Genomic DNA, 22,911 nt, shown 5'->3' on the forward strand with positions numbered 1-22,911 from the left:
TTGAAAATTTTTTATATCATTTGATTTTTAAAATAAAAATTTTTTTTTGATAATTTCTTATATCAGTTGATTTTAAAATAAAAATTTTTTTTTTACCCACCATCACCCACCACCATTCACCACCGTTACGTCTGAAACAGTTTTTTCGCATCTTACGTATTTTTCGAGATATTGCTTGGAGAAATTTAAACGGGACATTATGTGTATGTGTACACACACATACACAACACATACATAATACATACATATCTTGTATATTCTCGTATGATCTGTATACAGTCAGCGCATCTTTCTCTTGTCAGCATTATGATTTTACACAATCAATACTAACTGTTGCAAAACATACTATTAATATATGTATATGTACGCAGGAATGTACGTCAAAAACGACCTGATCGAGCGGTTTACGTGCCTAGACCTCGCAGAAGTTTAGAAACTGAAGATAAAAAGCCGCAAAGCCTGAAAGTTTCTCATATAACATTAAATGGAGATTCAAAAATGAATAATAATTCTAAACTACAAGATGTATGTTGTAGTCAACAAAATATAGACGATACAATCTCAAATGATCAAACTTTTGAGAATCGCAACACGAAGATCGAGGATGAACATCTCCCACGAGATATTTCAGAAAATATAGTTTCTTTAGATTCTGAAAAAATTTCCGATACTATTAGTAATGCCGAGCACATATATAAATTTTCGGAAGAATTAAAAGATATGCCAACTTTATCTAAAGAGGAAGAAACTAATGTCGCAACTAATAATCTGGACGAAAACAGTACTAATTCCAATTTTTTAAAATCATCCAACCAAGTTGAAATTAGTGACGAACAATTAGGAAAAATACAAGAAGTTACAAAAGAAAATCAATCCTCAATCGAGTATATGAGTTGTAACGATGTAATTGACGATAAAGATAGACAACTAGTTAGGCAGAATTTAGTATCAGATGTTCTAATAATTTCCGATACTACTCGAAGGAAACCCAAACAGTCTGAACAACTTTCTCCAATTCGTGTAACACCTGAGAAAAAAGTAAAAAAGATAGAAAGGCAAAAAAGCAAACCGGTTCCACCACCTTCTCCACCTCTAAAAATAAATAGAGATGAATGCGATTGGGATAGCTTATTTGACGATAATGGCGACTGTTTAGATCCAACGTTAATAGAAGAGGTCAGTATATGCTATGTATTTAAATTAAGTAACTCTTATCGCATTTGCCTGCTTCATTTTATATAATTAGTCAATTATTTACGTATTGTCTTTTGTGTTTTTTAGCTTACATCAGCAGTAGGTGAAGTAGTTATAGAACAACCAAAGAACGATTACAAGGCATACAGCAAACAAATTGAAGTGTCAAGTGATGAATTTGCACATATTGTGGAAATTTACAATTTTCCTTCCGAGTTCAAAACTAGCGATTTGGCGGCTGTCTTCAGTTCTTTTAAGAATGGTGGTTTCGAACTCAAGTGGGTGGACGATACTCATTGTTTGGGAGTTTTCAGCAGTCCTCTTGTTGGTATGTGTATACATATACATGCTTAATAATTCATTTTAATAAGGAAATTATATTTGAAAAAAATAGAAATTACGATTGTTTTGCATCTTTGGTGCTGCTATTAACAGTATAATAATCAATATCTATCATGATAATCATTGAAAATAGTTTCCTTCTAATAAGCCCAATTATAATCAGACTTATCGCAGTTAGCTATATTCTTTTTTGCTTTTTTTATTTTCCTTTAAGCTGCCGAAGTGTTAGCATCGAATCATCCATTTGTGAAAACGAGACCACTTAGCGAAGCTACCGCTTTGAGTAAAACAAAAGCTAGAAGAAGTGCAGAATATTTGCAACCATATAGGAATCGTCCTGAAACATGCGCCGCCTTAGCTAGACGATTAGTTACAGGTGCATTGGGTGTGAAGCTTGCTACAGCTAGACAAGAACGTGAGCACGAAAAGAATATATTACGTGAAGCAAAAGGTAATAATCTTTGAATGTGTATTATTATACAATATACGTGATACAAGAATAATTCAATAAGTATCGAAGAAATGATCTCCAAAGAGATTTTTGCATTGCAGAGAAAAGACGATTAGCCAACAAACAACGAGAGGATGTTTGGGAGGGCATAATACCTACAAAGTAGCATTCATCATATATCATTAATATAGAATATTTATAAGGATTTGTACCTCATAATATATTATACGCATTCACGTTATTGTGGTTGGCATAGCTCATCGTAGCTCGCATAATGTTATTCTCGCATTAGCGCGCATGCGTATATTTGTGCCTTACTCGTGTCTATTCGTTACATTGATAAACAAGAAATTGGACATTTTCCCACAATTTGCCAATTTATCCGCTTTGCTACAGAAGATCAACGATAATTTATCAGTAAACGAATTTGGTATGTAAATATTATAGCTAGTAAGTATCTAATTATTTAATCGAATAATTATCTTGTAAAAATTGTTGAGACAATATCATTTTACATATATATAGATGTAGTGGAGTATAAAGGAAAAAAAGTAGTAAAGACGATATCAGCGGTGCGCCCATTCACGGTGTCCTCTACATCTTTCCATGCAAGAGAATGCAATATTTAAATAAATATAATATATAATAGCGAGCGATGATTTAGTTACTAAAATTAGTACTTGATGTCAAAATTATAAGTGTAATGAGACAACATATAGAAAAAAAAAAAAAAAAAAGAGAAGAAATGAAATATTTTGCAATGATCTTGCAAAATGATCGATCTACTATTGCGAGTTTATACACAGCAACAAACAATGATACATATATAGTAGTATATGGTATCGCAGGACAATAAGTTTAATCATTATTTACTAGAACTAGTAACAAGATTCTTTCACGTGCACATCGAATCGTTATATAGCGATATTTCAAACAAAATATATCTTTACAAGATATTTTACATCCGACAACATAATCAATATAGAAATATTATCGAAAATATTGTGGCATTAAAATAATATTGTAACATACTATTTTACGTTTTGACTTGTGCCACTTATGTCTGTTACATATACAAATGTTACAAACCAACGCACAATCACATTATCTATTCATATTACAGAGTTGCTGAGTATAAAGAGAACAGATTGTATTTTTATATACAATTGTTATCAATATGAAAATAAATATATATCACTTGTCCCTAGTCAATATACACAAAAGATGCGTTACTTACTTCTTAACATGTCACGAGTTGATTAAGAGGATCTTTTGTGAGAAAAGTGAAATAAAAATATTTTCTAAAGCATAATTTAATATTGTCTATAATGTATTTGCATGTTGCCTATATAAAAACATTGTCGAGCTTTTTAAAACAGATGTGTAAAATGCAAAAAAGGAAGAAATGTTTATAACAGAAAGAAATTGTTAGTAAGAATAAAAGATATTGATAGATATTAATAGAAGTGCATTAAATGCATTAAACGTATTAAAATCTGTTGATATATATATATATACGTGTGTGAACGGTATAATAAACTGACACACGTGTGTCAGTGCAGTGATGGAGAGGTTGTAAACATATTTCCTTAACATTATAATACACACGTGTGTAGTGCATACAATATTACTTTTTAATGGCAGTATTACATCTTGCGTTTTTTCACAAAATACAGCTACATGGTAGCAAATCGATTTGATTATTCTTTCAGTTTGTATTTTTCGGTAACAAATGTTTCTTTTCAATGCAAGGTTATGCAATCTAATTTTAATTTATTTAATATAAAAAAAAATGATGAGAGTTTAGTGGAATTACATGAGAATCGTTACCACTTGCTACCCTTCTTCTTCTTTTTCTGTTGAACTTTGCGTTGTTGCTGACGGGGTCCAGAAGTTTCCACTGCGGAACTATGACGAGGGTTTGGAGAAGGCTTAGCATTTGCAGGCATTTTAGTGATGTCGCTGTAAAAATACAAAAATATATTTTTTTAATAATTAATTCATCGTACATTTACAGTAATGCAGCATATATGTAATATATAGGAGTACGTACTAAAGATCGCTAGCTCCTGTAGCAGCTCCCTGTGTTCCTTTCATAGCGGTATCCCTATTTCTTCTATCCCGTTTCTTACGGAATCCACTGCGTTCGTGTCTCGGTAACCATCGCTCTGGATCTGGTACAGCATTTGGATCACAGTTCTTTGGTAGCTTACCCCTGCGTTTACGTTTCTTATGCTTCTTTTGAATTACATCTGATGTTGGTTTGCTGGTAAGAAATAAAAATGCGTATAATTTTTAAGTATTCAAATTGAAATAAGTTAATAAGGTTGAAGTAATCATATTTACCCAGGAGAGGGTTCGATCTTTTTCTTGATTACTTTAGTCCCGATAACCCAATTACTGCTCTCTAATGCGTCAACGTCTGTTGTTTCTGCGAGATCGTGAAGCGGCGGTAATCTTTTGGATAATGACTGTGCTTTGGTAGGGCAAAACTGTACGTAAGCTACTACTAATTGAGCTAAAGTCTTGGTGTCAGATGGTGAGGCGTCTACTAATTCTTGCAAAATGTCAGCAGCCATCTTAAGCTCTCCACCGCGTAAGTAGAAATTAGCAGCCTGTCGCCACAATTCTCCCAAATTTTCGGTAGTTTCCTGAAATAAATTTTTTTATTAAAAGTAAAAAAAAAATGTCACGATGGAAAATGCAACGATGTTATATCTACATATTATGCAACCTTGTTCTTTTTATAATAAGCGACTGCATTTTTGAGAGCGGCAGATGCTCTTTCCCAATCGTTATCGGCCAAGTGAAGTGTAACGAGCGCGCTAACTATGCCAGGTAGAGATTTATCTCTTTCATTTAGATTTTCAAGAATAGCGATTGCATCTTTCCTTTCATCTTGGCTTAAAAGTAATTGCACACTGGCTAATTTCATCGGCAATTCCTTTTCGCCGACTGCATGTTCGATTAATAGTTTGGCTGCTTCTTTTGGTTTACCTTCTTTACTAAGTTGTACAGCTTTTACGAACATTGCATCTGCTGCAAGCGTAATGCAATCTTTCGCAAGATTATTGCACAGTTGGTGACATTGTTCTCCCTGAGAAAATATGTAATATAAGTCATCACGCTCGAGTCATCTTAATTTAAATAACAACACTAATTAATGTATATAATAACATGCTTACTTGATCAGTATAAAATGATAGTAAACACTGATTGTATGCGATATTTCTTCTTTGCTTAAAAGTCAATTTGTGCTCTAGACTTTCGTGAGTGGCACTTTTCATTCTCTTTTTACTATCAAAGACATTTTGATCTTTATTCAGACATACTAGATTGTTGCTAGCTACAGCGACCAATGCAATATCATCTGGCTTGGCCTTTAGAGCAGCAATATATAATGCATGCGCTTCTTTTTCTCGACCTTGCAATTGTAAACAGTAGCCAAGCTGTACTCGAATTACACCCAATTCATTCTCAATCTCCTCTTCGGATACTCCATCTTCCTCCAATCCCTCCTTGCACATTTTCTCAGCAGTTCGCAATTTCTTTTCTGCCTCTAATAAAATAGCTCTATCATCTCTGCTTCCTTGGGCGAGTAAACGGCATGCTGCATTGTACGTTAACTCGTAAGTATGTTCGCGTAAGGAAGGAACTTCTAAATCCTAGAAAATACCTTTGCACGTTAAAACTATCAATATTTCAATATTAAGCTCTTTTTCGAAAAATACACGAGACTTACAGAACCCTCAATTGCCAAGTTTCCAACAACAGCCGCAAGATTTGTTTCTCTCTCCTCTTCATACTCGTCATTTGAATTCTTAATTATATCTCTGTATACTGCAAAACATTCTTCGTATTTCTCTAGACGATACAATATCTGAGCTTTTAGCTCTTTAATCTTTAGAGAAGGATTTTGCACATTTTCTATCACTTTTAACGCTTCAGAAACTTGATTTAAACGATACAGACAGTACCCTTTTTCAAATTCCAAATTTCTAGATTAGAGGGGAAAAATAGAAATTTATAAAATAATGTATGTATACAATAATATGAATATTGCTATATAATATTGTCAATACGTTGCCAATTTGGGAGTTTTAACAATAAGTTGTAATGCCTCATTGAATTTGGACAGCTGGATGGAGCAAATAATCTTACAGTGAAACGCTGCTTCTTCATCTTGAGAGATGCCTAAAACTAAAATAACGGAATGTGAATTACCTCATGATGCTCTAATTGACACATTTTCTTATTTCAGAATGCTTTTCGAATCTGTGTGGTCCGAAGGAGTGATATAAACGTAATTTTACGAAAGTATGAAATGACATGAAAGCATTCTGACAGTAACGAATAAACATGCCAATTATTTTTGTCGCATTATTTTGCTTTCCATATTTTAACAAATAATTTAGTTTTAAATTAGCTTACTTCTGTTTGCAGTTTTTAGAGCCCTCTCATATTCCCCATTTTGTCCTAATTTATTTAATTCCGTGTACAATGCGGAAAGGTTACTTTCTTTCGAAGCCATGTTCTTCAATCAGCAGGCACGTACGTGTGACAACGTGACAACGTGGAATCGTTCTATCTACGCATGCACAAATACTGAGCAGCTACGCGAGAGCGCTGAGAGCACGGAGCTTGTCAAAGAGTGTAATTCGACTCGAGTTCGAGAGAGAAAGTGATTAATCAAATGTATTCATATATACATATATATTCGTAATAAAACACTTTATTATTATTTGCGTCATTTTTTTACGTTTGGAATATACTTTAGAATTATATGTAAGTATAAAGACACTTGATAGAAGTTACATAACCTAATTTATTATAACAATTTAACCGTATACATTATACATATGCATATGGATAAAACCTCAAACATTCAATATGTTTAACATTATTGTACGTTTTCAATTATTTAGATTTAGTACAAAATTTTTATAATATAGACGAGTTTCTAATATTGATTTTTGCAAGATTCAATCAGCTTAGCAAAGATATACCTATCTCTATTTAATAGAGATCTTAGAATTTATTTAGCGGAGACTCAAATCCAAAAGCGGATATTTTCAAACTAATCAATAAAGAGTAAAGACTCGAACCTACAAAATATGTATTAGTAGCGGGGACTCGAACCAATTTGGCAGAGATTCGTATGTATATGTATGTATGTACCTATGTATTTAGTGGAGATACAAACAACTCTTTGTTTAATAGAGACTCAAATGTTTCAAATTCACTTGACGGAAATTTAAATTCGCTGCGAATTATATTTAATAAGTTTTTTCTTTTTAATATAAAATTAAGATTTTATATTGATTCTTGAATAACTTATTGTTAGACTACTTTGTATTGTCAGTTAATTTAATGTTTACATGTTCTGTACTGTTGCAACTAGAATTACATATATTTGCGAAGAGTATGGAAAGAGAGAGAGAGAGAGAGAGACTTATTTTTTATGCTAAAGCGACATGTATATTTATTTTTTTCATCAATACAACTTTATACTGACGTATAAATGTGCAAGATAATATTTTATAACTTCATCTAAAGTAGACAACCGATAGATCTATTTAATAGGTCTAATTCGAATTATTTTCATGCAGAGATTTTCGATTGCGTTTGCTTAATGCAAAATATGAAAATGCTTGTTTTCCATGAGACATTTAAACACATTAGCTCCCTTTGTGCAACCAGTTCCAGCTAAAACAGAATTTAAAACATTAGATATTTAATTCTATTTTCATTCGAGAGAAATGTTTGAGAAGATAATGTATCAGCTCTATAAATGGATCAAATTAAATCTTGCCTCTTGTTAAATTCATATTATACTTACCAATGTCTTTGCATGCATTGTATAATTGATCGATTTGTTCTTGCGGTACACCTGCTGGTATTTTGCCACGAGCTACATCCCAATCAATATCTTCATCCTCTTTCATCTAGAACAGGCGTAGAAATTAATTTATTATTAAATTTATTTTCTTAATGTACATTAGAATGTGATAGGAGTCTCTCGCTTACAATTCCAATTTTCTTCAACAAACAGGTAGCGAAACAGTCAAGCTTCTCATCCTCAACTATTTCTCCTTTTTTTGCATTTTCCACTACGGCTGAAATTCGAATATCTATATATATTATTGATGTAATTATTTTAGTTTGTTAATCACGCAATTAGTTTATTTTTTTCACTTACCTGAATCGACACCAGTTTCAGTAATACAGGATTCTTTATACTCTCTCAATTTCGCCTTTTGTTCGTCTGTGATTTCACCCTACAATCAAATAAGAATTTGAGTATTATTATTTACACGCATAATTAATTAATGTATTTTAAAATGTGCCTATACATTTGGGATATTTCAAACGATTAAAAAATATTTTCATAATACATCTTATATGAAAGAATTATATGGAGAAAGAAACAGTATGCAGTTTAAAATAGTTTAGAAAAATTATAAAGAAATTAGAGAGCTTTGGCAAATAGAGTTTTAAGAGTGTATGTGAATAGTGAGTCTGATAGGATTGAAATGAATATAATGAAAACTGATTATATAAAAAACGTGTTGCAAGATGTTTTATAGAGAAAATAGCAGTAGATTATTAGTAGAGATGTAACAATCTTACCAAGACGGCGACGAAAGAAATGGCAAGCACGATAACGATTGTCTTCATGTTCGATTTTTCTTTTCGACGCGATGAAGTTCAAGACGAAAGAGTGATCAAAGAGTTTCTGGCTAATCACAAGATAGTATCCTAAGCTTTTATAGTTTGTAACATAATGATGATGTGTTCTCCTTGAAGTGTTCTCCTTCTCTAGCACCATGCGTGGGGGAATACTCGAACTCATGTTATGTTATTCCTCCGAGGAAGCAATAAATCAGCGAAATAATGGCAAAAAAATAACACGTATACATTTTGCGAGTCTTGAAAGCCTGCTATTAATATTCGGCAATAAATACTAATAGCAAGGTCCATTTCTTACATTTACATATTTGAACAATTTATTAGACAATTTATTAGATAAAAAAATCAGCATATTATACAAATAAGAAATCTGATCAGTTTTTACTTCAATTATAGCTAATTATAGGTAATATAATAAATTTTCACATGTTGCAAGATAAATAAACAGATTGTAAGTACTGAATTTTTGCTAAATTAAATATTAAAAAGGTGCGAGAGGAAGGGAAGATTACGTAAATTTTATTTGCAACAAATATGGAACAAACAAAGAGAACAGGCTGTTAACGAGGTGACAGAATAATGTATATGACGATTGCTGATTGTTTATAATTACACAACGATGACATGACACGACGACGACAAAGAATATAGAACATAAAATTTGACATTCATCGAGGAAATGCCGTGCAGATGAGATTATTGATGCTTCAGAATTATTAATTCTATCTTATTATCTCAACGTATATAATATATATTAGACGTCGTTGAAAGCTATAATGTTTCTATATTGCTTTTTTTAGAAACCTAGAACGAAATGTGCAATTTTTTTTTAGAGATCATTAAATACAGCTACTTCCTGTCATATAAGAATGAAACTTTGGTTGATATTTCCCCGGTAATAAATATAAACTCGCTGTTTTTCTTGTAATTATTCTTGAAATAAGTGCTTCATCTAAAGATGAGTATCGTCTGCCGGAAAGCACATATGCAATATTCTTGGAATTATTGCGGTTACGCCGATTAGAATTTGATTATTCTGAGAGTCGATTATCTCATGGTACACATACTATATACATATACACACATACACACGTCATTATCATCATTATACAGCCGATTTTATATAATTTCCTTCCATATACGATACAATATTGTCACGGTAATAAAGTATAGGTGTCCTTCTCCCGTCAAAAAGATCATTTAGCGCGATAGTTCCGACGTTTTGCCATGTTTTAGTATGTGTATACGTTTCGTTATATGAATAATCCTGGCGAATAATTCAAACGAAAATGTAGACGCACAAGGACAGCTTGCGGTCTCCAAGATTCATTATCGTGAACTTTGATACTGTTGATGCTGGAATTGTTGTGTTCAGTATTTATGATTTAACATACATTTATATCGCACATCTGTTTAGTCTTGGCATAAAACGTACAGCTTGCAATTTCATTTCTTCGAAATCAGTTTATCGCGTTAAACTAAATGTAAAATCAAAATAATATTATGTAACTTTGTAATATATTTAAATAATTACGTACGTGTTAACATGTCAACATCTAATTACTAATTCGACACTGTTAATACCTATCATATTTATTCGATCGAAACGTGTTGAACTAGCTATGCCGTACGAAGACTCTCTTTCGTTCTAACTATTTATATTACTTTTACTTCGACAGAATATTCCTTTATAGAGCCTATCCAAACAAACTTGCAAAGCTGCATAATCCATATGCATAAAGAAAATTATCCAATCGCATTTCTATTGCAAGAACACACGTAAAATGCGATTGAAATAATTTTCTTTATGTATATATATGATTATGCAAGTATGCAAGCTAGTTTGCCTGGATAAGCCCTTAGCTGGTATGATCCAATGATCATCTAAATAAATAAAAAATGATAATCTAAATAAATAAATATAACACGGATGCCCATTGTTCATCAACGCCCATCTGGGCAATCGGCACTAGCTTCCGCGCAGCTTTTCAGTTCGATCTGCGATCGTATTTTAAATTATAAAATTTAGACTACACTTCACATGGTAGTCCCTGGGCAAACTTTATATACTTTGATACTTTGATAGTTTGATCCGCGAGCAATGGTCAAAACTTGAAATCTGGACTTTTTGAAGAAACTATTTGGGCATCCGTGAGATATAAGGTTGTGAGAACTTCACAATAAAGCAAAAAAAAACAACATTAAATCAATATTAAAAAAAAATATATATATATATATTATACATGAATTTTATTAACGTTCTTATATAATATTTTATAAATAATTTTAAAATATTATTTAAATGATATATTTTCGAATATTTGAAAAATTATTAAAAAAATGTTTTAATAATATTATTCAAAATATTTTACATTGCTCTGATAATAATATTAGCGCAACATATCATTTGCAAATTTCAATAATATTGATATTTCACATATTTCAATATTATTGAAATTTCTAAATGTGCGTCGAAGTTTGTTCACAATGACGTACATTAATTATATATATGCAACTATTTTGCTAAAATGATATTTTATTGTTACTGGGATATCATATATTTTGAAACAGTTTTTGTTATTTACAACTGGTGTACGGAAGCGGCGAGATATATATGCAGTCAATCAATTATAAATTTGTTCAGATAAAATCAAAATAAACAAGTTTAATATGTTTTTTTAATCAGATTTAATAAATCACACCTTTTTCCTACGTGCTGCTATGCCATGATCTCCTGGCAATATTGTATTCACTTTTAATTATATATAGAGTTGCAAAAGATATATGAACCGTTAATCTATGCGAGATTGATACTGCAGCCTAATATTTTTTTTTTCATTCCAAAGATACCTAATATACACATATAGCGTCAGATAGAAAAAGTAATTAGTAAAGTATATGTGTTTAAGACAAAATTTTTATATAAAATTTAATTATTTTAGCTTAGGCATGCATCGTTCTATTAGGCTTATCTCCCTTAGTCTGCACTCTTATTATTAATCTTTATATATATGTATATTAGCGCTTATATCTTTACGGATAATACAAGAAATATGATAAATATCGTGATATTTCAAAGTCGACGCATTACATTATTTCGAAGTTGTGTATACTTTAATCCATTTTCTTTGAATTCTGAAAAAATGATTTGAGTACGTATTAATTACTCTGGATCGATTCAAGCCAATCTCGGTAATACACACGCGCGCGACACGTGACTATATATAATACCAGTGTCCACTTTTGACATCTTTAAAACCCTAAACGAAACTTTTAAAGCCCTAAACAAAATCTCGAAAACCCTAAACCTTAACCTATATTTCAGTCTATAGACTTTCTCATGCAGTGGACGGATACTACGAGCAATTGATTTCGTCAATTTAGTTCTCAAACAGTATGAAAGGAAAGCTGTCAAATCTGCCAAATTGTTTTATGGAACATGGGAGATAAAGGTATTTGATTATCTTTGCTTTGTTTATGTAGCGATTATATAAAATATTGTACAAATTAAATCTATATGTTTAGAGCATCATGTTCACTTTAGCGGTGGAAGCGGATTTGGAAAAGATAACAACATTATGATACAGCCACAGCGACACGGCCATATAGATGCTCATTTAGGGTTCTTGCAATTGTATCACAGGTTAGTTGCTATATGAAATTTATGAATGATATGTTATTTTGTGTTCCTGTCTATAAGTCTGATAGCTACCTTGAATACTAAAAATACTTTAAATTCTATCATAATAACGATTATTTATTAACTTATTAAAATTAATGTATACAGGAACATATAGAGAAAGGGAAAGGGGATATATTAAATATTTTATATATATAAATATATATATATATATAAATACAAAATATTTTTGTTTTAGATATCACATAGAATTTTCGGTACCATGGAACACATGTATTCATCCAGAAGAAAAAACGGTAGCCCCAGCGGTAATTGCAGGAAATCACAATGTAAATTGTCACATTGTCGATTTTGCGCAAGAAAAAGATGGCTTGAGGTACAAACAAGACTTGTTACATATATATATTTTTCACAATTCATCTCGAGTGTATACCTCACGCTTTCTTTTCAAATTGATCTAATTGTTGAAATAATTGATTCTTTTATCAGGTTAAAAGTAGAGCTATTTGCATATAAGGAGAAAATATTGAAGGAGGATGTTGAAGTGATGTGCTGTCCATCAGGTACTCCACTGAAAATTGTGCTGAATGCACGTGTTTTAGCAAAAGATAAGGGTACACCATTATTGAGAAACGGTATACGCAGTATTGCCGTAGAAGGAACCGACGAGGACGATGTTTCTGAGTAATGTTGCTTATTATCGAGCTATCTTTCATTGATGGATATTTAAGTATTGAAGTGCTGAATACTAAGTAAGAGTTGGAATGAACGAACGAATCAGCATAGTCGAAAGGTCCTTTTACAACTTCAGACTAGAGAGCAATGCAATTGTAAATGGCCAATGCTGCGTAAAAAAAGATAATTTGCCTATTACTCTTAAGAATATATCATGCGCGAGATGTCCGCAAAAGCTGTAACGCCGCATTTATTCTTTGCTAATTATGTACGCGCAAATTGTATCAAACAAATCCTATTTTATTATCATTTTATATCGATCGATATCGATGTCAATTTTCAACGAAGCCTCCGCTAAATAAAATAAATATGTTTACACAGGCACTAAATTACTTTTCAATTATTCATGAAGATTAAGATTAATCGTATTTATTCGTATTTTAGACTAAACCAGAAACTAGAAGAAATAAAGGTCAATGAACGAACAAGCAAAGATGTAATATGATTATATAATTTTATTCGATAAAATTAAGGCGGAACGTTTCGAGTTGTCAAAAAGACATTGACCGAAGAGAGGACCTCGTTGGAATAGAATTTACATACTTCTAGACTGGTTGCCGGCTGGGCCATATATAATAATCAAATTCAACTGCCAAAAAAAAAGATCAAAAAAGAGGTGAGCAACGATTTTAAATCTTGGCACTATAACTCGCACAGAAAGGAAACGTTACGTGTTCTTCGACTAAATAAATGTAAAGATAAGATAAATGTAATTAATTATAATTTGAAATTTTGTATTTACGATTGAAGAAGACTTACAATCAGTAAAGCCGAAACGTTCCGGCCTTAATTTTATTGAAGAAAATTATACTATTATATTACAACATCTTTGCTCGTTTATTGACCTTTATTTCCTCTAGTTTCTGGTTAATTATTCGAATAAACTGAAACGTAAACTTCTATCTCGTGTTATCGGTCGACCATCTTTGGTACTCTCATTAAAATCGCATTATCAATTTATTATCTTATGTATTGTATATCATCACATTCATTCATTCTAAAATTCGAGTCAGAAAGATGCGTCTCAGAAAATCTTATTTAATATTAAGTCTTTAACGGGATAGGAAGTCTTAACATCGAAAATTGAATTTTTTCATAGGAATCCCAGTTGGACCGTCCACAAATTCGCAAATGTTAAAACCTAGTCTTGCTAGTGGATGACAATTGCTACTGGGATTACCCCATTTGCCTTTAAAAGTCATCCAGCCTGGTAAAGGCTCATTATCCTCTTCCAAGAGCAATTCCAGTCTTTTCCATGTCGGCCAAGCAGTTCCAAATCCACTTTCGTCGTACAAACGAGGTACTCGAACGAACTTGTGCTTCCCCGGAGCTGTCCAGAGTCCGTGAGATCCGCGTGCGCTAAATAAAATCGGATGCGAATCACCAGCGGTATAAACCTTTTCAGGAAATGTTGGCTTCTGGAAAAGACCTTTTCTCGTTTCTTGACTCTCGTAGATGAAAGTGCCATTTCGCGGATCGTACTGATAAAATGCGCCAGCATCGTGTGCCGATACATACATTGCCAGAGGATACTCGTTATCCTAAATGACGATATCATATTTAGGTAGGCGTATGAATGGTAATTAATGGTGATGGAAAAATTTGCTTTGAGGAAAAAATGCTAAAGATGATTTACCTTGAAATAAAGACTCATATGTTCCCAATCTCCAATGTGACTGCCATACTCTTTAAGCGTACCTATGCACACGCCACCAATAGTAGGTATCGGCCAGCTACCAAAAAATCCAAGATCCAATACGCAGATTGTTTTTCCCTCGCTAAACGGATAGAACATCCAATAGGTCACGTGAAAGTGCACTTTTTGACATCCATTCTTTTCTCTGACTTTATCGAATCGCGGCACTGTTGCCGCCTGAAATTAGTTTCGCGTGAAAGAAAAGAGAATGAGATTGAGATTTGAAATGGCATATATATATATTTTTCGAAGCAATAGGAAACAGCTGGCGGTAGTATGTAAATTTGGTAAATTTAATTAATAATTCGAAATTTGCGAAAATTACGAGAGAAAGATCGTATTTGTTTTATCGCGTTACTTTATATCGCTTTTTCGTGTTTTACCTGCCGCATTTGTTCTCGCGATATAGTTTGTGCTCTTAAATCATGATTGATGCTATTTGCAGCAGTTTGTCGTTGAGCCGAAAGTCCTGGATCCTGTTGCAACGTGAAAGCGTTCCGTTCCTCAGATGCCCTCGGCATCCGCGGCGTATTATTTCTTGCCGCGCGTAGCTGCGCGTCTTTGGAAACACAGTTTTTCACGAGAGCATAGACGGGTACAGTTCCAGCGGGTTTTCGACCGTACAAGAAGGACGATCGATTTTTTAATAAGGACTCTGTCAAAAAATCGTTTTTATTTGAAACGTCAAAATCAGAGCGATTGGAACTTGACATAAATTATATACTATGAAATCACATTTTATCCTACAAGCACGCTTGCACGCGCACGCAGCATGTATATAGCCACGCACGTATGTATATATATATATATATATGTATCTTTCTCGTTATATCATTTGTGATAACTCAATTTCGAACATTTACCTACGTCTATTCTAGTGCGAAGGTAATGCTGGTCCGATTGTACGTTATCCAGGAATTCGGTTACACCGAGAGGCAAGAACCGTTCTCCAGGCGCAAGCCATACTAAAGGTGCCCAATCTCGTATCAATCTTCTTACTAACAGTAAGATCGATAAATGAGAAAATATATGTTTCATCATTGCAAGTATTAGAGAATGCGCGACGTAACGATATACCAATTGCGCGTGTCATGCCATGTCACACATGGCATACCTAAGCGCGCGCGCGCGGGATCGAGCGCATCTCTGTCTCTTGGTTCAAGTGCCTGCACATTCTCGTTGTATCGCGAGAAACGGGCACGTAGGTCAACGCGAGATTCTCGTAACCCCATTATGCGAGTCTAAGGTGAAACAAACTTCGCGGGTGTTTCATCAGTTACCTCTATTTCTCGCCATATTCAAAATTAAAATATCGTCGTTTCTATAAGAACGATCGATTATACCCCGTCGATTTCGATCGGACTACGCGGCAGATTACAAATGTCGTAGCAGGACGTGCGGGAACGTATAATTTTTACGAGCAAAAATTCTGCTTAAAACGTACAGTTTTATCGCAGGGATCACAGATTCAAATCTAATTTAGCTAAGCGCGGTTCTTACAAGTTTCCGGTTGCATATTATACAGGGATGAGGCTCTTGTCGCGCGCGGTAGCTCTCGATATAAATACTGTCCAAGATACATGAGCGGATTATTAGCACGTCATAATTCAATGCGCGACCAGCGACAGGTAAGTTTGTTGCCAGAACGTCGGTCGCCAGATATCGGTTAGGTGTTTTGAAATGTGCTGCTACTATTAAGGATCGTTAACTCTTTAAAGAAGCTCTGCAAGTATAGGCTGTGTGCACGGGCAAAATCGAAAATTAACGCGCGGGCAACTCGTTTCAATCTGCTAGTTCAACTCGCTTTGCTTCTTTCGACGATCGTGTATGGAACCGGTCCAGAAATGGGACAACCGATATTTAACTCTGCAACCTGTATTCGCACACGCGGAATAAATGCGCGACGAGTACAGTTTATGGAAGGAGAACGCATCCTCCTGCACCGATTTCGTCGCGCTTCTTTTTAGAGTTTTAAACGTAAAGTGCATTTCATTATTAATTCATAATGGTCTTGGCATAAATAATAGCCGAAAACGCGCGTTGATTTCACAACAATCATTTGATATCATTCCATCGTTCTCTGTCCACGCGTTATTCTATTCTATAACAATACAATCACATAGTACTCGACAGATTGATCATTCGATCGCTATTGTTAAATAAATTTTTTGTACTATCTAAAAAAAGGGTAGGATAAACGATATCCAGAAAACGTAAATAAACATTAATTTTATTTTTATTGCAATCCGTCACTGGTATAAATTCGATAAACAGCATACTTTTCTTCTTCCAAGTCTTCTTACAATTACAAGCGCAGTTTTATATTAACAATTATCATCTAGAGAACGATCGATATCGTCAACAATATTATTCGCTTCACGATCGATCGAATAAATCAAGAATCGACTATGTGTCTTATGACATTTATATTAAATCACGATGAGATTCGTTTCGTTTAAATAATTAAGGTATACTTGAATTTTTGAAGTAAATCGTACGAGCGGATGTAAAATCTCCTGACACATCTTGTGCCCGCGCGTTGAAAAAAAAAAGAAAAGAAAAGAAGAGGACGGATCAAATGTTCGTTTAGCTACACACTCGTAGAGTTTTATATCGATGTATAATGAGAGATACATACCTCGTTTTTCATTGGCCGCGGATAGTCGCGATCCTGCGACCGCGTGAGTTACGATAAGTATAACGAACAATAATCCTGTCATGTTCGTTCCATCGGTACATTTTGATAGGAGGAACGCGACCGATAATCACCGATCCGCGTTCTTTCTTGTCACTATTTTCCGCATTCTTAGATTATGTGATTACCGAATATGTGAGAAAAATTGCAGCGACGCGAGAGACGGAGATTCTCTCCTCGGCATCGACCGAACGGAAACGCTTCCCGGACCAAAGCGCGACTACCTCGCTTTCCATGCCGTTCACTAGACAAACGTTACAGAACACGCGCCTCGCACATACGCACCATCTCGCATTGCGGGATCCATGTAGCCAGGCGCGCGAGCGATCGGTTTGCGTTTGAAACTTTACGAAAGAGCTTTCGAATTCATTTTTTATGATAAACGAAAAGGAAAGCGAATCGATTACGCATCACTATACATATATTAATTATCCACATACAATTGTCAGATATATTCGTACAATAATTGTGTGTATATCTGTATAATCGTATATGTAATCTCTCTTGCTAATTACTTTATTATATAAAGACGGGTAAGACTAATTTTTTATATATAGCACAGTCAACTACCTTAGTACCATTCGCTAGATACAATTTCCTGTCTCCTAACTAAGTAAATGTAACTGAAATCCCTTTATCATTTTATTTTAATCGGAGATAATTATATTTCTTGGATGTAAATCGTAATTCTCTAGCGACTAACAGAACGACAGGTTATTCGAGTCGATCGATAATAAAAGGAGAGATAGTTAGTTACACATGGATATTTGTTTGATAGAAAGTGCTCAGATTTTGCAATCATAAATCTTTAACTTATATAATTCTAGACTTGTGTATTTTTACTATTGTAAATTGTATTGTTGTTTTTCTCAACAGACAGATATCGTTGTAAATATGTAATCGTTTGGAAGATAAATTTAGAATTAGAATAATATCTTCAAAGCCCTATATGTAATATATAACTTTACAAGCATAATTGAAAAGAAAAAATGTATTTTCTATTTTCTGCAAAGCGCTTGATCAAAAATTAGAAAAGTTTGGAAATACATATGTGTACAATACTGTAGATATAATTTTTTTTCTCGATTGCGAGAAAAACAATGAGATATCTAATGTTAAAAGATTTGTGCATTTCGTATTGCTTGAAATATATCGCAAACATTTCAACTATAATAAAATTGAAACAACCATGTAATAATTAATATTTATAAATAACTGTAAAAAATGATTCAGAGTATTGCATATATATACGACGTATTTATATCGCGGGCCTAAATTTTCTTCTGCAATTAGGACAAAGGGCCTGCAACATAAACAAGTATAATCATGAATGTTGTATGCATGATTCAAAAGTTTGTGTCTAATCTACGTTTTCGGATTTTACCCCAGGATCATATTTTGTCAATTCATTAATGCAATCCTTGTGAAAATTATGTCTACAAGGACGCAATTGTATTACATCCGAATCAACTAATGCATATTGGCAGATTGAACAATTGTTTATATCATCTTTACTTGTCGCGAGGTCTCTTCTTTCTTTACTTTTCGAAGAATTTGATGAACTTCTTCTATTTAATAGTGCACTGAAAGCAAATATTTCTTGTAGAAGCATGCAATATGTAACACGCGTAGTATTCTAATATGTAGTATTTAAATAGTATTTTAATGTTAAGTAAAAAAAGTAAAAGAAACACAATCGTTCTTCTACCATAATACAGGGAATTATTAAAAAAAAAGAAACCAAGTGCTAATATAGGAAAGATAGACAGAAGAGATATCTGCGAAAAGATGGAAGAGTAAATTAAAAGAAGAGAAAATCACAGATGATATTAGATTATTAACGTGCGCAAGTAATGATACTTATGTATAAAGGTATCGAATACTTTTCAGTTGGATGCGACGATGTTGACCAAGAGCGGTCGTCATAGTGGTCTTCGGATGATCTTCTGTTTCTCGAATACGATAACGATTGTCCATCCGTGCGGTTATTTTCAGTGAACACATAATACAGAAAAGTCGCTATTCCAACTCCAACTCCGACAAGTAATACTAATCCGGGATACGTCATTTTCATCACGTTTAAGCGATACGCGGACGATGAATATATCTGTCGCTCATTTTTATGTTTTATGATTTTTGTAACATTGTGTCATGTCTCGATTTAATATACATTTGTTGAAGAATCTAATTAACTACTCCCCGTTTTTCATCAATCGCAAGCTATCACTTTCTATCCAATTCTTCTGTAATAACGGAAACAAAGCATCACATATACACTAATCCTAACCTAACCACGAAAATGATAGCAGGGCAGCAGCGGGCAATGTCAACAGGCTTGCTAACTAAACAAATCTAATTTTCACTATAAAATGGACAAATGTGGAAAACTCACATTTGTCCGGTAACAGATGCCCAATAACATTTATCTTTTATGGACAAATGTCATCGACTAAAGTTCCTAGAAGTAACGTTTCTAGAGTGGATTCTCTATTGTCGTATGAATCAAGTATTCATTTGGATCATGTGATCTGTTTTGACGCTAAAAATCAGCGTCGAATGTCAGCATGAAATCGTGTACCTTAAATAATTAATATTAACCACAGAACTGCGTTCAATATATATATCGATCATCAGTATAATTAAGGATTACTCTACGAAAAAATACGTTTTCGCGCAGGTATGAGATACACAAATATATAATTAATATATGAATTACCATAAAAATATATGTTGCATTAATTAATATATTTATAACCATAGATTTATAGCCATATATATTGAGATAAAATTTTCGATATTATTTTAATAGATATATTCAATTAATTATAGATATATAATTTTCGGAATACATATATATATATATATAATTATTATACATATTTTATTCAAATTATAAATATACTTTACACAATATATAATATAGATATTTAACTATTAATATTTGTTCACACACATACAAATTTTGGATCTTAATATAATCGAATTGTTATACTTATTCTATTTTTCCAGTCTTATAATAATTATACCGAAGTAGAATTATATACATACATGGCTGTACATACGTATACATACATGCATATATTATATATGTATACATACACACACATATATATATATATATATATGTTATCATCATATTGTTCTACTTACCCAGATAGCAATAGCACGTATATTCAAAATCAGAATATGAGACATGTGCAGATATCCCGATCGATTTTGGACATGATGTGCATGTGCTGTCTGGGCAATACACAGATAGCATAGAGAATTTAAAAAGAATTTAGTCGTATGTGATAATCATTTCTGAGTTAATTTTCAGATGCAAAAAGAATTCTTTTTCAGAACTTTTAAATAAAGAATTCTCTTTGAATCTGAAAATTAACTCACAAATTAATTGATGACATGGAATGAATACTTTTTGAATTGTCTGCTATCTGGATAATAAATATCTGCTATAATAGTTAAATTATCGTCTCTTTCTCTCTCTCTCTCTCTCTCTCTCTCTCTCTCTCTCTCATACTTGGAAATATATTGAATGTTACAATGTATAATAAATAATTAACATTTTAAATATAAGAGGAGATGTTATTTTTCATATATGTATCCAAGCAACACCAGTTAGTTTAAAAATACGTTTAATAAATGTTGAAAATTAATTTGAACCGTTTAAGCTGGAAAAATAAATTTATTACGTTTTTTAAACTATTTTAAAAACGTTATATAAAAACATTTTATACAATCATTTTTAGGTAATTTATTCATTTACATTCGCGTACACATACACACGCACGCGCGTATACGTGCGTGTGTAAAAGAATAAATTAATTGCCTAAAAACAGTTTTATAAAATATTTTTGTTTTCTAAATTAGTTTAAAAAACGTAACGTACAATATATGTACATATATTGTATAGATTATTGTGTAATCTAATAAATTTATATAATTTTTGATTTTATCTTATTCTTAATTTATTACACTTAATTTTATTAATTTCCTTTTTTTTAGATTCTATATGTAAAGCAATTTCTTCGGCGTCAACACAAAAAATTAAATCTGTCAATAAAGATTCAATTTTTAGAACTAAAACAAATCAAGACCAGAGTTAAACTTATGTCACTTTTAATAATTTCTTTCATTCATATTTTAAAGTCACATATTTATACATATATATTTTTATTTTATTGTCAAAGTTAAACTATGTAAAATAATGGAGCTCCATTTCATCAGAATGCAACATAATATTTTTCTTTATTTCAGCAATCTCTTTTTTTTGTAATTATATTTAATTCTTTAGGATTACATACATAATTTGTTTCTATAAAATTTTATATTTAATTTTTAATTCTGTTTAATTATTTTAAATAAAACAATATTTTATTTAACAATTTTTAACAGTTTTTAAATCTATACAAATGAAATTTAAATGTAAGTACATTTAATTTATGTTAAAAAGTTTTTGGACATATATTTTTAAACGTTAATTTTAATGTTGTTTTTTTAGTAGTTTAAAATATCGCTTTTATACGAGACATTTCGACGTTTAACGAACGTATTTTTATACATCATAAAATCGTATTGGCTAAACATTTTTAAACATTTATTAAATGTAATCGTGTTGCTTGGGTATTTTTTCAATAATTTAATTTTGTTTAGGATAGAAGGAAGTGTGTACGTGGGAAACAAAAGTAGAAAATACAATAATAGGAATTATATTTTTATTATCATTATTTTATTATAAAGGACAGTACGTTACAGACACAGCATGTGGAGGTACTGACGTGCAGTCTTGATAGATTCTAAATAAATTTTGTACCTCTGTACATGTATATTATACAAGACTATATTTATTTATTTAAAAAGTAAGAGTCTTTCTATTTGTTGTAATAATTAATTTACGATATTTAGATGATATTTACAGAGCCAAAGAAAAAAATGTTCTTTAATGCTTTCTCTAATGCTTTCCCTGAATGAGCGATCGTATGATTTTGTCATTTTCTATATTATTTTTTATGTTGACTTATTATTTCAGACTTTTTATATACACGAACTGCTTCACTAAAATTTAATTATTAATCTAAAAATTGTTAATTTGTGTGAAAGATGTAAAAATGAATAAAATATTTTAAATATAGCGCGAGATGATATTAAATAGAAAAATGTTGGAAGTTCGGAGAAGAAAAATTAGAATATTTGCTAACTTTGTCAAATTTAATGTAATACGCATTTTCGATTAATAGTTGCCAGCATATAGCAAAATCAAATAAAACACTATAGGTATGATAATTCGAAGACTAAAATATTATCGTCAATTCCACGTATAACATGTATATGCCATCTATTGCCAGTCATTATATTTACATTACAATTAAGCTAATAATGAAAATGAACATTCGTCTTTGTTTTCATCTTTTTTTCGATGAGAATAGAGTAAAATAGATTTTGCTAATTTTCGCGCGAAATTGTGTAAA

At 32.2% G+C, this 22,911-nt stretch overlaps 7 protein-coding genes across 12 annotated transcripts in view; 3 read left to right on the forward strand and 4 right to left on the reverse strand.

Moving 5' to 3' along the window:
• The window catches only part of LOC105452521 (coiled-coil domain-containing protein R3HCC1L), a 6,740-nt gene extending 3,814 nt beyond the window's left edge, over window positions 1–2,926 (forward strand). For 2 of the 3 annotated variants that reach the window (XM_011693702.1, XM_011693703.1), the window contains exons 5-8: window positions 372–1,176; window positions 1,282–1,522; window positions 1,751–1,987; window positions 2,089–2,494. In XM_011693702.1, the coding sequence (XP_011692004.1) occupies window positions 372–1,176; window positions 1,282–1,522; window positions 1,751–1,987; window positions 2,089–2,153 (1,348 nt within the window). In that variant the 3' untranslated portion in view covers window positions 2,154–2,494. The other variant, XR_974737.1, reaches the window with a different exon arrangement.
• Window positions 2,927–3,598: 672 nt separating this feature from the next.
• Window positions 3,599–6,540, reverse strand: LOC105452523 (signal recognition particle subunit SRP72). The gene is made up of 8 exons (XM_011693704.1): window positions 6,419–6,540; window positions 6,070–6,187; window positions 5,730–5,985; window positions 5,173–5,652; window positions 4,722–5,084; window positions 4,334–4,638; window positions 4,041–4,253; window positions 3,599–3,949 (listed from the first exon to the last, which is right to left on the reverse strand). Exons 1-8 carry the CDS (start codon window positions 6,516–6,518, stop codon window positions 3,814–3,816), a joined length of 1,971 nt encoding a protein of 656 aa, XP_011692006.1. The 5' UTR covers window positions 6,519–6,540; the 3' UTR covers window positions 3,599–3,813.
• Window positions 6,541–6,682: 142 nt separating this feature from the next.
• On the forward strand, window positions 6,683–14,218 carry LOC105452526 (UPF0687 protein C20orf27 homolog). Of its 3 annotated transcripts, none has more exons than XM_011693709.1 (6): window positions 6,683–6,772; window positions 12,003–12,129; window positions 12,203–12,320; window positions 12,556–12,693; window positions 12,807–13,001; window positions 14,152–14,218. In XM_011693709.1, exons 2-6 carry the CDS (start codon window positions 12,117–12,119, stop codon window positions 14,195–14,197), a joined length of 510 nt encoding a protein of 169 aa, XP_011692011.1. In that variant the 5' UTR covers window positions 6,683–6,772; window positions 12,003–12,116; the 3' UTR covers window positions 14,198–14,218. The 3 variants fall into 3 exon arrangements, with proteins under 3 accessions (XP_011692011.1, XP_011692009.1, XP_011692010.1); XM_011693707.1 differs by lacking the exon at window positions 14,152–14,218 and adding an exon at window positions 13,437–13,876; XM_011693708.1 differs by lacking the exons at window positions 6,683–6,772; window positions 14,152–14,218 and adding exons at window positions 11,221–11,869; window positions 13,437–13,876.
• Window positions 7,443–8,758, reverse strand: LOC105452527 (B2 protein-like). 2 transcript variants are annotated; one of them, XM_011693711.1, is made up of 5 exons: window positions 8,618–8,758; window positions 8,187–8,265; window positions 8,015–8,103; window positions 7,827–7,932; window positions 7,443–7,693 (listed from the first exon to the last, which is right to left on the reverse strand). In XM_011693711.1, the coding sequence occupies exons 1-5, from the start codon at window positions 8,663–8,665 to the stop codon at window positions 7,617–7,619; spliced, it is 399 nt and encodes a 132-aa protein (XP_011692013.1). In that variant the 5' UTR covers window positions 8,666–8,758; the 3' UTR covers window positions 7,443–7,616. The 2 variants fall into 2 exon arrangements, with proteins under 2 accessions (XP_011692013.1, XP_011692012.1); XM_011693710.1 differs by having other exon boundaries at window positions 8,015–8,118.
• On the reverse strand, window positions 13,272–18,606 carry LOC105452525. The gene is made up of 5 exons (XM_011693706.1): window positions 17,387–18,606; window positions 15,612–15,746; window positions 15,132–15,403; window positions 14,689–14,925; window positions 13,272–14,593 (listed from the first exon to the last, which is right to left on the reverse strand). The coding sequence occupies exons 1-5, from the start codon at window positions 17,466–17,468 to the stop codon at window positions 14,123–14,125; spliced, it is 1,197 nt and encodes a 398-aa protein (XP_011692008.1). The 5' UTR covers window positions 17,469–18,606; the 3' UTR covers window positions 13,272–14,122.
• An 11-nt stretch (window positions 18,607–18,617) lies between these two features.
• Window positions 18,618–19,773, reverse strand: LOC105452524 (E3 ubiquitin-protein ligase ZNRF3-like). Its single transcript, XM_011693705.1, has 3 exons — window positions 19,327–19,773; window positions 18,828–19,026; window positions 18,618–18,746 (listed from the first exon to the last, which is right to left on the reverse strand). The coding sequence occupies exons 1-3, from the start codon at window positions 19,515–19,517 to the stop codon at window positions 18,702–18,704; spliced, it is 435 nt and encodes a 144-aa protein (XP_011692007.1). The 5' UTR covers window positions 19,518–19,773; the 3' UTR covers window positions 18,618–18,701.
• A 319-nt stretch (window positions 19,774–20,092) lies between these two features.
• Window positions 20,093–22,911, forward strand: part of LOC105452529 — a 45,505-nt gene continuing 42,686 nt past the window's right edge. Inside the window, exon 1 of the mRNA XM_011693714.1 lies at window positions 20,093–20,120. The gene's annotated coding sequence lies outside the window, so the exon portion shown is untranslated. The remainder of the gene's footprint in view (window positions 20,121–22,911) is intronic.

The sequence above is a fragment of the Wasmannia auropunctata genome, unplaced genomic scaffold (genome assembly GCF_000956235.1).
Source record: "Wasmannia auropunctata unplaced genomic scaffold, wasmannia.A_1.0 LD336030.1, whole genome shotgun sequence".
NCBI classification, from domain to species: domain Eukaryota; kingdom Metazoa; phylum Arthropoda; class Insecta; order Hymenoptera; family Formicidae; genus Wasmannia; species Wasmannia auropunctata.